The 12,820-nt window shown below is 47.3% G+C and overlaps 1 protein-coding gene across 1 annotated transcript in view; it reads right to left on the reverse strand.

Annotated features, from left to right (window-relative positions):
* The window catches only part of vps13c (vacuolar protein sorting 13 homolog C), a 57,435-nt gene that overhangs the window by 19,434 nt on the left and 25,181 nt on the right, over positions 1-12,820 (reverse strand). Inside the window, exons 34-60 of the mRNA XM_069662931.1 lie at positions 11,998-12,302; positions 11,745-11,892; positions 11,551-11,659; positions 11,006-11,136; positions 10,662-10,818; positions 10,377-10,456; positions 10,213-10,272; positions 9,424-9,577; positions 9,127-9,246; positions 8,946-9,049; positions 7,540-7,707; positions 7,059-7,363; positions 6,757-6,904; positions 6,152-6,290; positions 5,882-6,003; positions 5,328-5,494; positions 4,873-5,126; positions 4,431-4,657; positions 4,018-4,110; positions 3,601-3,837; positions 3,370-3,501; positions 2,958-3,047; positions 2,281-2,436; positions 1,877-2,141; positions 1,430-1,590; positions 1,205-1,326; positions 197-494 (exon numbers count right to left, since the gene is read on the reverse strand). Coding sequence (XP_069519032.1) covers positions 197-494; positions 1,205-1,326; positions 1,430-1,590; positions 1,877-2,141; positions 2,281-2,436; positions 2,958-3,047; positions 3,370-3,501; positions 3,601-3,837; positions 4,018-4,110; positions 4,431-4,657; positions 4,873-5,126; positions 5,328-5,494; positions 5,882-6,003; positions 6,152-6,290; positions 6,757-6,904; positions 7,059-7,363; positions 7,540-7,707; positions 8,946-9,049; positions 9,127-9,246; positions 9,424-9,577; positions 10,213-10,272; positions 10,377-10,456; positions 10,662-10,818; positions 11,006-11,136; positions 11,551-11,659; positions 11,745-11,892; positions 11,998-12,302 — 4,452 coding nt within the window. The remainder of the gene's footprint in view (positions 1-196; positions 495-1,204; positions 1,327-1,429; positions 1,591-1,876; positions 2,142-2,280; positions 2,437-2,957; positions 3,048-3,369; positions 3,502-3,600; positions 3,838-4,017; positions 4,111-4,430; positions 4,658-4,872; positions 5,127-5,327; positions 5,495-5,881; positions 6,004-6,151; positions 6,291-6,756; positions 6,905-7,058; positions 7,364-7,539; positions 7,708-8,945; positions 9,050-9,126; positions 9,247-9,423; positions 9,578-10,212; positions 10,273-10,376; positions 10,457-10,661; positions 10,819-11,005; positions 11,137-11,550; positions 11,660-11,744; positions 11,893-11,997; positions 12,303-12,820) is intronic.

Consider the following 12,820-nt stretch of genomic DNA (forward strand, 5'->3'; position numbering starts at 1 on the left):
TGAGAAGGAGAGACCAGGTCAGAACAACCCAGAGTAGATTAGAGGATGGGACTACATTTCTATGGTTGAGGGTTAGTTAGTTATCATCTGCTCTGTGGTCTCTGTTGATCGTTAATCTATCGGGTCTATCTATGAAAAGATCTGTAAGTAACTGTAGTGACTGTAATACTGCTTGTTTCTGTAGGAGCTGCTGTACCTCCATCATGTAGCGGACGGTGTAGGGCAGCAGGTTTCGCAGCATGGCTGCAGGGTGGAGGTGGATGACGTAGGCAGGGTCCCAGTCCTCCTCCCCGTGGCTGGCGATGTGTCGCAGGTCGTCGGGGACGGCCAGCGTGCTGACTGTAAGTGGCATCAGGCTGCTGTCTGTCGCCGGACACTGCAGCACCGAACGCACCTCAGAGCTGTGGTGCACCTGCTCCTTCCACGCCACGCAGGTGGAGGACGGTTGGTGCTGACCTTCGAGGCTCCCCGCTGGACGCACAAACAGCTGACATCTGGAGGGAAGGGGGATACACATACACCGTCATATTCTTTCTGAACATGTGGGGCAGCACCTGCAGCTGTCCCTGGTGCTCACCAGTTCAGAGTTCTTTAGGTTCTTAATCATTTCAGCCAGAAAGTTCCAGGAGTCAGAGGAACTAAACGAGGAACATCTAATGCGTGCAGATCGGACAGATTGAACCCAGAGAGGATTAAATCTGCAGATAAAGTTGGATTTCTCCTTTTACTCTCTCTTTCAGTTCTCTCGACCACCACGACTCCCCCCCGTGTCTCTTTGCTCTTTAAGAAGCAGAACTTTGTTTTACCGTTAATCAACAACAAGAAAAGTCTGACTGAACTCGGTCCATGTTTATTCCAGTCAGAGACGCACGTTTAGTTCTGGATCACATGTGACAACTGAATGTTGGCTTTAAAACAAAGCTGCATTCACCAATTTAACTCTGACAGGGAGCATTATTTACACAGTGGCTGGACTTGAGTTTGAACCGTATGTTCCTGGTTAAGCTTTTCTTTGATTCTTGCATGTGTAAGCACGGCAAACAAACTGAATGTTCAGAGCAGCAGAGATCTGATTACGTGCCTCGGGAAGAACCGAACCAAACATAAAACACTGAGAAGCACAAGCCCTCCTAGGTGTGCTGCATGCTAACAAATGCTCAGAGTTCCCTTGTTCACCTGAGCAAAGAAGGAAGGGTAAGGCTACCTGTATGTTTCTAAGGGGATGTGAAACTCCGTCTCAGGCTGGGCCAGCCCGACGGTCTGCAGGCTCCTGGATGTCGGACAGTACTTCAGGATGGTGAACGGCACAGAGAAGTGATTCTTTATCTGAAAACAACAACAGCAAAACGTTAAAAAGCAAGCTGTTTGTGCATCCACAACATTTTGGGACTTTCAGAGAACTGTGTGATGAAGTTTAAGCGATTCAGACCTGCAGCGGCGAGCGGACAGTGATGACCTTGTTTCCCTCGGCAGCATCAATCTGCATCAGCACAGAAACCGCCTCCTGACGCATCGGACCCCGGATGTTGTAGAGGCGACGACCCGGCTTGTCTACAGCGATGTTGGCGATCTCGCTGTATCCAGAGGGAACTACAGGAACAAAGACCCATCAGTCATCTTCAATCTTTATTCACACAACATCACTTTGTCCAATGATACGTCGATTAACTACGTCAGCATGCAGCCTGCTTCCAATAAACACAATATAAGTTGAAGGTGTCTATACTGAAACAGTACGAAGACTTTGAAAGCTCTAGTTTTGGTCTCTTCTTCGCTGCTTTTCACTTTGTTGCTGTCTTTTTCTTGCACATTTAGTGGGCGGATAATAAACATTGAACCAAAGCATTTAAAAGAAGTGACAGCGAGGTGTTCTGACCGATGGAGAGGTTGAACAGGCAGCTTTCTTGCCGCTGCAGAGCCGACAGTTTGCCTCGTGAACACGGTTTATACATGGTGTGCTCCAAGTCCATGCTCTGGTCCACCTGCAGCTCGTGCAGTTTCCCCTGCGAAGGTGAAGCCACCGGCCTCAGGTTGGAGCTGTGCTGCACGATGAGAGGAATCCCGAGAGAGTTTCTGATGGTGAAGGGGGCCTTCTCCTTCAGAGAGACGTCAAATGTGGAAGCTGTGCCCTCCGAGAACGCCTGAAAAAAGATTAGGAACATTAAAGTAACCTCTTCCTTCAAGCTCTGAAGTGTCAACTTTCACTCTGAACAGAGAAAGAACACCAGTCTGTTTATCTCCATGTTTGTTAGTTAAAGAAGATGTAACGGTGTGTTGTACCTTGCCGAGGTTTTGCAGGACGTTGAGGGTGCACTGGGAGACGGTGATGTTCATGGTGTCTTTGGAGCAGATGCTGACGGCTGTGCGAGGATCAGGCAGAATGACAAAGTCGTCTCCATGAACGGGACTCTTGTCCTGCAGCGGGCTGTTCTTCATCTGCACCAACAAAGACAACAACTGTGATTCTAATCAAGATAATATAACATAATAATCTAAACATCCTCAGCCATGTAGACATGCTGCTGCTCTGCTACTTCCTGTCTGACTCTGACTGCAGACTGACAAACAGGTAACTGACCGGAGATTGTTTATTTAAGTGGAGCACACTCACTCAAAGCTATTTTGGAGACAGGTGACTTTAGTGTAAATAATCTAATGTATTATTTATGTGTTACGCTGAGCTTATCTTATGTCTTAAGTAGGGCAGATGGGACTTTGCATTTCTGGTTACTATCTCATGATGGGTAAAGGATAAGTGTATCGTTTTTATGCAGGTAGATTGTAAAGTATTTGTCGGCTACACAAACAGCAGGTACAACAGCTAGTTTAAGTGGAGGACTGTGGGGAGTTCATTACGACACACAAAGGACGGCAGGTCTGAGCATCCACCAGAGCCAAACCATCTGAAGCTCACAAACACTGCGGTTTCTGTAACAGCAGACAAAGTGCAGCTTTACCTCGATCTCCAGGTTCCATCTGCGGCTGCCGCCGTCCACGCGTTCGATCAGAGGCTCCCACACTGCGTGGGTCTCGTTAAAGTAATTGACCTGCACAAGCACACACACGTAACAGGTGTCAGCACGATGCGTCGTACATTATAATTCACTGTCATGTTTGTTTACAGCTGCAGTAACTCCTGCACTCATCGCTTTAGCAAAAACTTTACAAGACATAAGGTGAAAGAAGTGAGTTTCAGGTGTTTCCTCAGAACGTTTCACAACTTTGTGTAAAACTTAAAACATGATTTTTGTGTTACATTGTCTTCACTTTAATAATCAACATGGCTGTAAAAGTTTATATATTTAAACCGAAGCTTTAAAGAGTCTCAGTAGTCGGCGTCCATGTTGGATATAAAGGATCGATTCCCACCTCCAGCGTCATGTCGGCTCTCAGCTGCAGCAGAGACGACCAGTTCTTGGCCGATCCGTTAAAGGAAGACTCGGCCAGCAGCTGAGGGACGGTCCGATGACCTAAACCGGACTCCATAGTCACCTGGACCACCTGTGGAGCAACAACATATCATGAACAGGAAGCAGACCTGACCCACAAGTCAGAAAGTTTCAGATGAAACTCTTGTTTAGAGACGCTGACGTGTCACACCTTTATCTCTGCTGCAAAGCTCTCGCCCTGATTGCGTCCGTCCTGCTCTGTGAAGCTCTCGGTGACCTCGGTGGCCTGGTCCACTCCCAGGAACCAGTAGTTACAGCCGTAGATGTTCATGGCGGACCAGAGGTCAGTGTCAGTGTTGGGCTTCGCCTCTGTACTCTGCTCATCCTGCTGCTTCGCCGTCATGGCGGCTGTTATCGTCATCACTGTGTTGAGGATGAAGGGAGAGATCTGCAGGAAGAAGAAGCACAGATGATGCGTTCACTGACAGTTTGCTTTTCCACCATCGCTTCTAATGAGTCTCAGATGGGGAAAGTTCACATTGACCACATGATGTCTGAGAGAGAAAGCACGTAAAAAGCTGATTTTCAATGCTGATACATTTTCAATAGTTGTGATTAATGAACATACCTTGACGATGACTTCCTCCACCACCACAGAGCCGCTCAGTGGTTGGTTGGGATGGGTTTTGGTTTCCAAGGCGACGGAGCAGGGTCTCAACACCTGTTGGACAGAGTGAAGTGATGAGTGTGAGAGCAGAGGTGCTGCTGTCTGTTTCCTCCTCTGTCACGGTGTCAGATAACACGATAATGCTGACCTTTGAATACACTAGTCTACACATGAATGGGTGATGTCAAGAGGATTAGTTTACTGTAAAAAGCCTATCAGAGGAATCGTTGGTTTGGAGCTGACAGAAGTTCAGAGCGACACATGGAAGGTAGGGAATACGTATCAGTAAAATACAGCATCACTCCTTTAAACCTCGGATGTATAGGCCCTGCTGTGCCCCCACGTGACCCCCCCGTGTGGTCATGTGATCTTACGGTGGTGACAGCCTTGTCCTCCTCGTTTCGAATGAAGGGGCAGGCGAGGACTTTGAGCTCCCTCAGGTTGGCTCTCATGTTCTGGGTGCCGTCCGCCTCGCCCTGCAGGGTGAAGTCACACTGGAACGAGGCCACGAGGGCGGGGGCGTCGGCCTTCATCAGGCTGGCCACGAACACCACCTCCGGGTCCACCACCACTGCCCGAAGACGGGTCCTAACGGGAGAGGCTTCAGAAACAGAAACAGCTGCTGAAGCAAATCTTCATGTACGCATAAATATTGTTTGTCTACTTTCTCATCCTGTAGATTAATCTAACAAGCCATCAAATTGGTCTTAAGATCATTTGAGGAGGTCCATTTTTCTGCGGTTTGTTTGTTACTTTGTTTTTAATGTTTCAGACGGCCTTCCCCTCTGCGTCGGTGTTTGGGTCTCCTGGTCTTACCGGTCTTGGCGTCCGCTCGTGGCTCAGTGGTTTGTCTCAGCGGCAGCCTGTCGCTCGGTGCAGAGGCAGCGCTCGGAGTCGGACTCTGTGGCAGAGCCTGCAGGAAGAATTCGCCGACGGCCATCAGAAACTCGATGCTGGCACAGAGGTAGAGTTTCTGCAGAACTGCCACCACCTCCCGCTCTGCTGGGCTCTGTCGATACGTCACATCGATCATCGGCTCAGAGCTCTGCTCGGCTCTCCGACCGAGCATCCTGCAGCCACCAGGGCAAATGAAACACAACAGGTAGAGTTAACACAGGGGTTCATAAAAGAAAGATAAAGTTGTTATTGTCCTGTAGGAGCAGCTCCTCCCAGTTTGCAGCACATTTTCTCCACTGAAATAACAGAGAGGCTCACGGCAAGGCGACAAACAAATATAGACGAACAGAATCCAGAGGTCATGAGACTCCTACCGTGAGGTCACCCTCTCCATGCCGGTCCTCAGGTCATCCAAAGTGCAGTCGGTGAGGACAGTAGCCACCTCCATGCTTCCGTTGGTCAGGATCCTCCCTGAAGTCTTCAGCAGGTGCAGAGCAAACTGCCCCAGTCTGAGGTTCTCCTGGTGCCGGAGGTCAGAAGGCTGCAGGGAGCAGGACCAACAATCAGACAAAAGATCCAAAGACCAGAGTGCAGAGTGCAGATCCCAGAACAGCTGATCCTAGACTAGGAACGGGCTGCATCTACATCAACTGAAGCTCAAACATTTGAAGCTCAACCAGGTGATACTGAACCAGCTGATCCTGGACGAGTTAATCCTGAACAAACTTTACCTGAACCAGCTAGTCCTGGACTAACTGATCCTGAACCAGCTGATCCTGGACCAGCTCGTTCAGGATCAGCTGATTCCTGCCCATCTCATCCTGTCCAACTAATCCTATGTCAGGTAAGGTCAGCTCCATCAGCTCAGTTCATTCCAGCCATGTTTTCAGTGCACCACGAGAGACAGACTGACTCGTATTCTTCTGACCTGTTTTGGGTCGTTGCCGTACAGAACCAGACCGAGAGACTCGATGTTGAAGCTGAACTTCAGGGTCTCCAGAGGTTCTTCCTCCTCTTCATTACTGCTCACAGTCTGTTTTCCAGCATCGCCTGAACTCATGAAAAAGATCACATGAACAAAACAACAAGATCAAGAAAAACAACATGAAACAACGTTTCTGCTCTGTAGTGAAACAGATGCCTCACCAACATGTCTGCACACATTAATACATGTTGATATAATACATGTCTGTCAGACCTGTGGTGGGGCCTCCAGCTGCTCGGACCTGCAGACTGGCCTCCTGTTTGGGGGCGGTGGGCTCCAAACTGCTGGCTTCTCCTAGATTCTCCATCAGGATCCTCAGCAGCACCTTCAGGTCGTCCTGACTCAGCTCCACCTTCAGACAGAGCACAGACACTGCTCACATCACATACAGCTGTGTGCATGATCCTCACAGGGACGTCTACAGAGACTCTCACGTGTCCGGTCACTACAGACAAGCTGAACTCTGTCATCACTACATAGAGACTAGTGGTACTACACTTCAGGCCTACAGGGACCAATTGTACCTTTGGTGGCGTACATGTCAACTGGTTGCAAAACAAGAAAGACGGAGTTAGAATGACTGCTATAAACAGCTGCAGGATATCCTGACATAGAGGCGTGTCTGTAGAGCAGCAGTACATTGTTTTGAACGTGGCCCAAAATAATATTAAAATACGCTTTAATCGATTTGGAGAGACCCTTCTGCATGACTTTCAGCCTGTGGGGAGACAGTTACACGTGGTGATATTTTAATGCAACGATAAGCTGAGCTGAAGGTCAGCCAGCCCGTCAAAACCTCCTAGGCCTCCTCCTCCTACCTTCATGGGCTTCAGATCTCCATCGATCTCCACAGCAACCATTTTCTTGTACCAGGAAGCTGCTAAGTTCCTCTTGATGTTCAGGTGCAGGTTTACTGGTTCCAGCAGCTCGATGGTGGATCGGTCCAAAGCTGGGTCCATACAGGTCCTGATGACGACAGGTAACAAGAGTTTAAATCAAAAGTTAACTTACGATAAACTTCTCCTCCTGTTGCCACACACACAAAAAACAGTTTTAAGAATAGATGTGGTTCCAGGTTGTTCTGCTGTTCCTGAGGCAGGTCTTTGAGCCTGAATCTGACCTGGAGAGTTTTAGGTGCTTCAGCTGGACTTCCATGTTGTCGATCACAGCCGGCAGCGGGCATCCTTCAACAGGAAGCAGACAGAAACTGTTTCCCACGGTAATCAGACCAAGATCCATCACAAGTGCATTGTGGGAGGTGGAAGACTGGGGGATGATGATGAGCGGAGCCTTCAGATTGATGTCCATGGACAGACGGAAACTCTTTTGGGCGAAGTCTCGAACGCTCGACGCCGCCTTCTCCGCAGCCTGAGCCGTCGCAGCGCTCAGAGCTTCTTTAGCCGTCTGGAAGTTGTTGCTGAAGTTCTGGATAGAAAGACGTCCACAAACGTACCGAGAGATTATTTACAAAACAGAGATGTGAAAGAAACCTCTCATTAACGCTAAATATAAATCAAACAGCTCTTACTGCCAGTTAATAAAGTCCGATTGTTCTTTAATACAAAACTTCACTCATGCTGACTGTGCTGTGGTAAACTCACCAGCAGAGACATGATGAACTTGTGCAGGTAAACCACCTGGATGCAGCCCACGTTCAGCTTCAGTCGGCCGTCATTTTTGGAGGTGTCGGCGTAACCAGCCCCCTCTGTGGCGTTCGGAGTCAGACTCATGGTGAAGCTGAACACCTCGTCACCCACGATGGAGATGGCCTGAAGGACAGAAACATCCACGTTTAACGAACTCTACTCGACCTTCAAAGATGTTTTATGATGTTTGATGAACCTCAGAGAAAATATGGAGAAAGGGAACATTGCTGCTTGGTCCCACCCTGAATCACTGAGGGTAGTCTAGTTGAGACCAGGGCACTTGGAGTTAGAGATAGACTAAGTCATGATGGGATGCACCCTCACTACAGTCTAGAATACACCAAGGTTCTCTGGAATATCCCTGTGTAGCCCGAGATAATTTGAGGGTGTTCTAAGGTGCTCTGTCCACAGTTCCTCCAAGACACTATCTCCAAGATAGTTTGTATGGTTTTAGAAACATCAGTGGTATCTTGAAGGAGACTAGAGTACAATGAAGTAATCCATGGTAGTTTGAGCGAGTTCATGCAAATCTCTGGTAGTCAAAAGTCGTCCGAGGTAGTGCAGGATAGTCTGAGGCAGCTCATGGTAGTCTGAGGTGATCCGAAGTATTTTAAAAGACGTCTAGGGTAGTCTGAGGTTATTTAGGATAGTCAGAGGAAGTCCAGGGTAGTCTGAGGTAGTCACGGGTCGTCTGACGTTTGCAGGGTGGTCTAAGGTAGCCAAAAGTATTCAGAGGAATCTAGGGCAGTCCAAGGAAGTTCAGGGTAAGCTGAAGAAATCCAGGGTAGCCTGAGGAAGTCCAGAGTATTCTGAGGGACTCTATGGTCCCTTGCAAGGGTTCTGGGTTGTATGAAGTAATCCACGGTAATCTTAAATAGTCAAGGGTACTAAGGTAGTCTGCGGTAATCTGGGGTATCCTGAAGTAATGCAAGATAGTCAGGAGTTAGTCCAGGGTAGTCTGAGATCATGTAGGGTAGTCTGGAGTAGTTCCTGGTAGTCTGAGGTAGACCAAGGTAGCTTACAGTAGTAGTAGATGCTCGATAGAGGCAGTCTAGGAGGTTTGTCTGATGTAAAGTAGTCCAATGTAGTTTGAGGTAAACAGGACTTTGAATAGTGCTGGGTAACACTTTCAGGGTACTTGATAGGATTCTACCATCTTCCGTGGCCGCATATAGAGGTCCAAACGAGTCTGGAGCACTACAAGGTAGACCACGGTGACTGAAGACATTAAGACTGGTTAAGGGTAGTCTAGCGTTGTCCAGGTTGATCAAGGAATGTCTTGTTAAAGAGTTGCCCAAGGTAACAGTTTCTGTAAGATGAGGGATTACAGAAATGTAGTCAGTCTTGACATCAGTACTGACCTTCTTGTGGATGCTCTTTGGGTCAACGTTGAGGACAAGGAAGTCTCTCAGGCTGGCTGAGATATGAGTTTGTGGTCCTTGCATCACCAAAGAGCCGTTTATACCTGAAGGACACGTTTGATAAATCAGTGTTAGTGCTGACGAAAGACAGAAGACAAAAGTCTGAGCTGTGATTCTGTACCTTGAATCTTGATGTCTGCCATGTTGCAGCTCTGGTCGCACACCAGGACGTTGAAGGCTCCCAGTGTCATCATCATCTTCAGGTCAACGACCTCACTGTCTGCAGGCGACACCAGGGCAGCTGACAGGAAAAACACATCACAATTAAAACCACCTAACCTCTGAAATCTACAGAGCAGTAATTTGTTTTCACTACACTGATTGTGGTATGATATGTGAGCTTATTGTGTTCTGTGTGTGTGTGTGTGTGTGTGTGTGTGTGTGTGTGTGTGTGTGTGTGTGTGTGTGTTGTACTGACTGGACTTGGCCGAAACGGTCTTGTCCTCCGTCTTCGGTCTGATCTCTTTTTCTGGAGACGAGGCGCTACCAGACGACAGCGCTGCAGACAGAAAGTTCATGGCTGACAGCAGAGCCTCCGTGTGGAGCATGAGGTCGAGAGAGGTGAAGGTCACCTAGAGAGAGAGAGAGAAATATGATCTGTAGAACGATATTTTACAGGTCTGTAATTTTAGTACAATCTTCTTAGATATTTCCAGGATATATCTGGATGGTTTCTTATATATATATATATATATTTATAATTGGGAAAAGTTAAATTGGGGAACTACATATATAACACTTTCACCCATTATAAGCACAACCTGAAGGGTCTTTAAGTAAACTGAACAGGTTTAATGGGAGTTATTTCAAGCTTCTCTACAGCCAGTACCAACTAACACAGTTATCTTAATAATAACAGACTTTAACATTAACATGAAACATTACATAAAACTCACTTGGCTGCAATGCCATGGTGATATTGTTCATCATACCGGCAGTCATTGGGCAAAAGGCGGCCTAAGCTCTGGATTGATCGCCAGTCAATCACAGGGTTATAACCACACCCAGTTCAAACCCAATAGCAGTCAATTTACAGAAACTTAGATGAAAATATTTTCAATTACAATTGAAAGAAAGTCATATTCATTTAAGATGCTTACTGTGATGTACAAAAGGCCCAACATAAGAAAGATAGAAGGCTGTCTTTAACTGAGAGAGCTTCCATCGCGAACATGAACTGCTGATCAGTGTGTGTGGATGAACTCACGTTGATCATCTTCTCTGTGTTCTTGTAGATCGTGGAGAAGTTTGGCCCGGAGCGGTCAGCCTGAGGAAGAACAGTCAAATACACAGGAAGTTCATGTTGATTGAAAATGTGAAAACAACAAAACAACAGGTACTCGTGTCAAAGGTAACCACTGATGTCATCACCTTGAAATACTGCACTTTGAGCAGTTCAGCTCCAGATTCCACAGATGAGCTGATGAGACACAACGGCTCGCCACTCGAGTCTGAAACAGCATGAAAACAAAATATCCCAATGAACACCAACACTGCTGTTCATGATGATACGTTTGACCATGTGTACCAGACACGAGGTGCTTCCTGTCCAAACAGGAAGTAGTTGGGACGCCATAGAAAACACTAGTTTGCTCTAGAATAATCTATTCTAGCATTCACAGTAAAAGTGAACTTTGTCTGCTGAGAGGCTCTGACCTTTGAACTCCAGGCACTTCATGGTGATCTTTTTGATGTACGTCGTTGCACACATGTCGTACTTTCTGACTTTGGTGTCAATGCCCAGCTGAGCGACGTGAAAGACCAGGAAAGGTGACTCTTTGTGCTCTTTGGGCTTCTTTAGGGTCAGCAGCACCTTGAGGAGGAAACAGTGAACAGATGAGCAGGGTGTCGTTAAGGTGCGCCTTAGATTTAGAACAAATGAGTCCTGATTAGACCAACAGCTACAGTATTATCTTAATATGGCAGTTTGTTTGACTTTTGGGTGAACTGTGACAAACAGTCTGAAACGATCTTCTCACTTGGATTTGTAGATGTCATACCTCTTTGAGTTCAAAGTTGAGCAGAATGTTGATGGTGTTTTCAGTCAGGTCTCCATTGGTGGCCACCACGCCGTTAGATCCTGTTTCTAACGGCAACACCTCCACCTGCTGCTCAGCAAGCTCCGCCTTCTCTGAGGAGGGAAACGGGTCATTTAAAACTTAATTTCTTGTCTTCAGACCTTTTTTAAAGACTCATTGTTGTTTGTCAAATTAACCAATTCAGAACCGGAAGGTATAATATACATATATTTTTCTTTTAAGATTATTTCTTTGGCTTTTTCTGCCTTTTTTTCCAGAGAGAGGACGGCGGATGGTGGCGGAAATGGGGGAAGGGACAGTGGGGACGACACGTGGCAGGGGGCCGAGGGCGGGAGTTGAGCCTGTGGCTGCCACATCGAGGACAATAGCCTCTGTATATATGGTCGCCGATTTAACCGCTGAGCCAAACCGGCGCCCGTAATATAAATATTTGTACACTGAGACAGGGCAGGTTTAAAGCATGATATTGTCTTCTGTTACATTTCCTGTCATGCCCTGAAAGTTACCTTGAGCCACCTGTCGTTTGACAGCCATGCTGTGCTCTGTGCTCCCGTCCCCGATGTTTTCCACCAGGATCTTCATCAGCACACCAAAGTCTTCCTCGCCCAGACTCATCTGACGAATACACAAAAGAGTTTTATGTCTTTCTTTGAAAAACAGTTCATCTCTATTTAAAGGACGGTGAACATGTGCGACATACATTGAGCGAATGGATGATTCCCTGGACCTGGACTCCAGGGATCTTTGTGAACCAGGAAGCTGCCAGGTTCCTGGTGATGAGCAGCTCTAAGTTGATTGGCTGGAGGATCTCGATGTCCAGCTGAGGGGAGCCTTGTTTCAGCGTGGTTCTAAAAACACATTCAGTCGACATTTGATCAGCCTCATCATGTCGTAATGCAGCTCAGAGCAGGACCCGACTCAGACATACAGACACTCATTCTTTGTGTTGATACCTGGAGAGCTTCAGCTGAGTCAGCTTGACGTCCATCTTCTCCACCACAGCGGGCAGAGAGAAGCCGGCAGCCGGCAGCAGAGAGAAGCTGTTTCCCACCGTGATCAGACCCAGATCCACCACCATGGCATTATGGGAGGTGGAGGACTGGGGGATGATGATGAGCGGAGCCTTCAGCTTGATGTCCATAGACAGACGGAAACTCTTCTCAGCGAAGCCCCGAACGCTGGACGCCGCCTTCTCGGCCGCCTGAGCCGTCGCAGCGGTCAGAGCTTCTTTAGCCGTCTGGAAATTATCAACGAACATCTGAAGAACGAAAGAAATCCGGAGTGAGACGACGAACAAGACAATATCACGTGATGGAGGGGAACACCATGAAGGAGCAAGGTCAAAGGAAGCTGGTGTGAGGCGTTCACTGCCTGAACGAAGCGTCCGGTCATTTCTGTTTCGAAAACCTTCAGATGAACAATTAAACCTCAGACTTGTGAGTCATTTAAAGGATTAAAATTAAAACTATTTCTGCATTTACGCATCAACATTTTTATCTACAAGTTTAGAAAGAACATGAATCAGAGGCTCAAAGGTTCAAAGAAGTTTTAGAAACAAAAATGAAGTTTAAAAAGTTAAAAAACATTTTTAGGGAGGGAGGTGAGGTCACACAGGCAGAGGTCATCTGACCCAGGGGGCGGGACAGTGAGGGGGGTCAATGATGGCAGCTGAGTGAGTTGCATAGCACTGATGGAGGAGAACTGTCGCATGGTGTGCATGAGAGCATGAGTTCTTATTGTTTTCTCAAACACAGGCCTGTTTTCCTCCTCGTCAAA

This window comes from Semicossyphus pulcher, unplaced genomic scaffold (assembly GCF_022749685.1).
Source record: "Semicossyphus pulcher isolate SPU_LCO1_2020_fin unplaced genomic scaffold, fSemPul1.0.p SCAF_1, whole genome shotgun sequence".
In the NCBI taxonomy this organism is placed as follows: domain Eukaryota; kingdom Metazoa; phylum Chordata; class Actinopteri; order Labriformes; family Labridae; genus Semicossyphus; species Semicossyphus pulcher.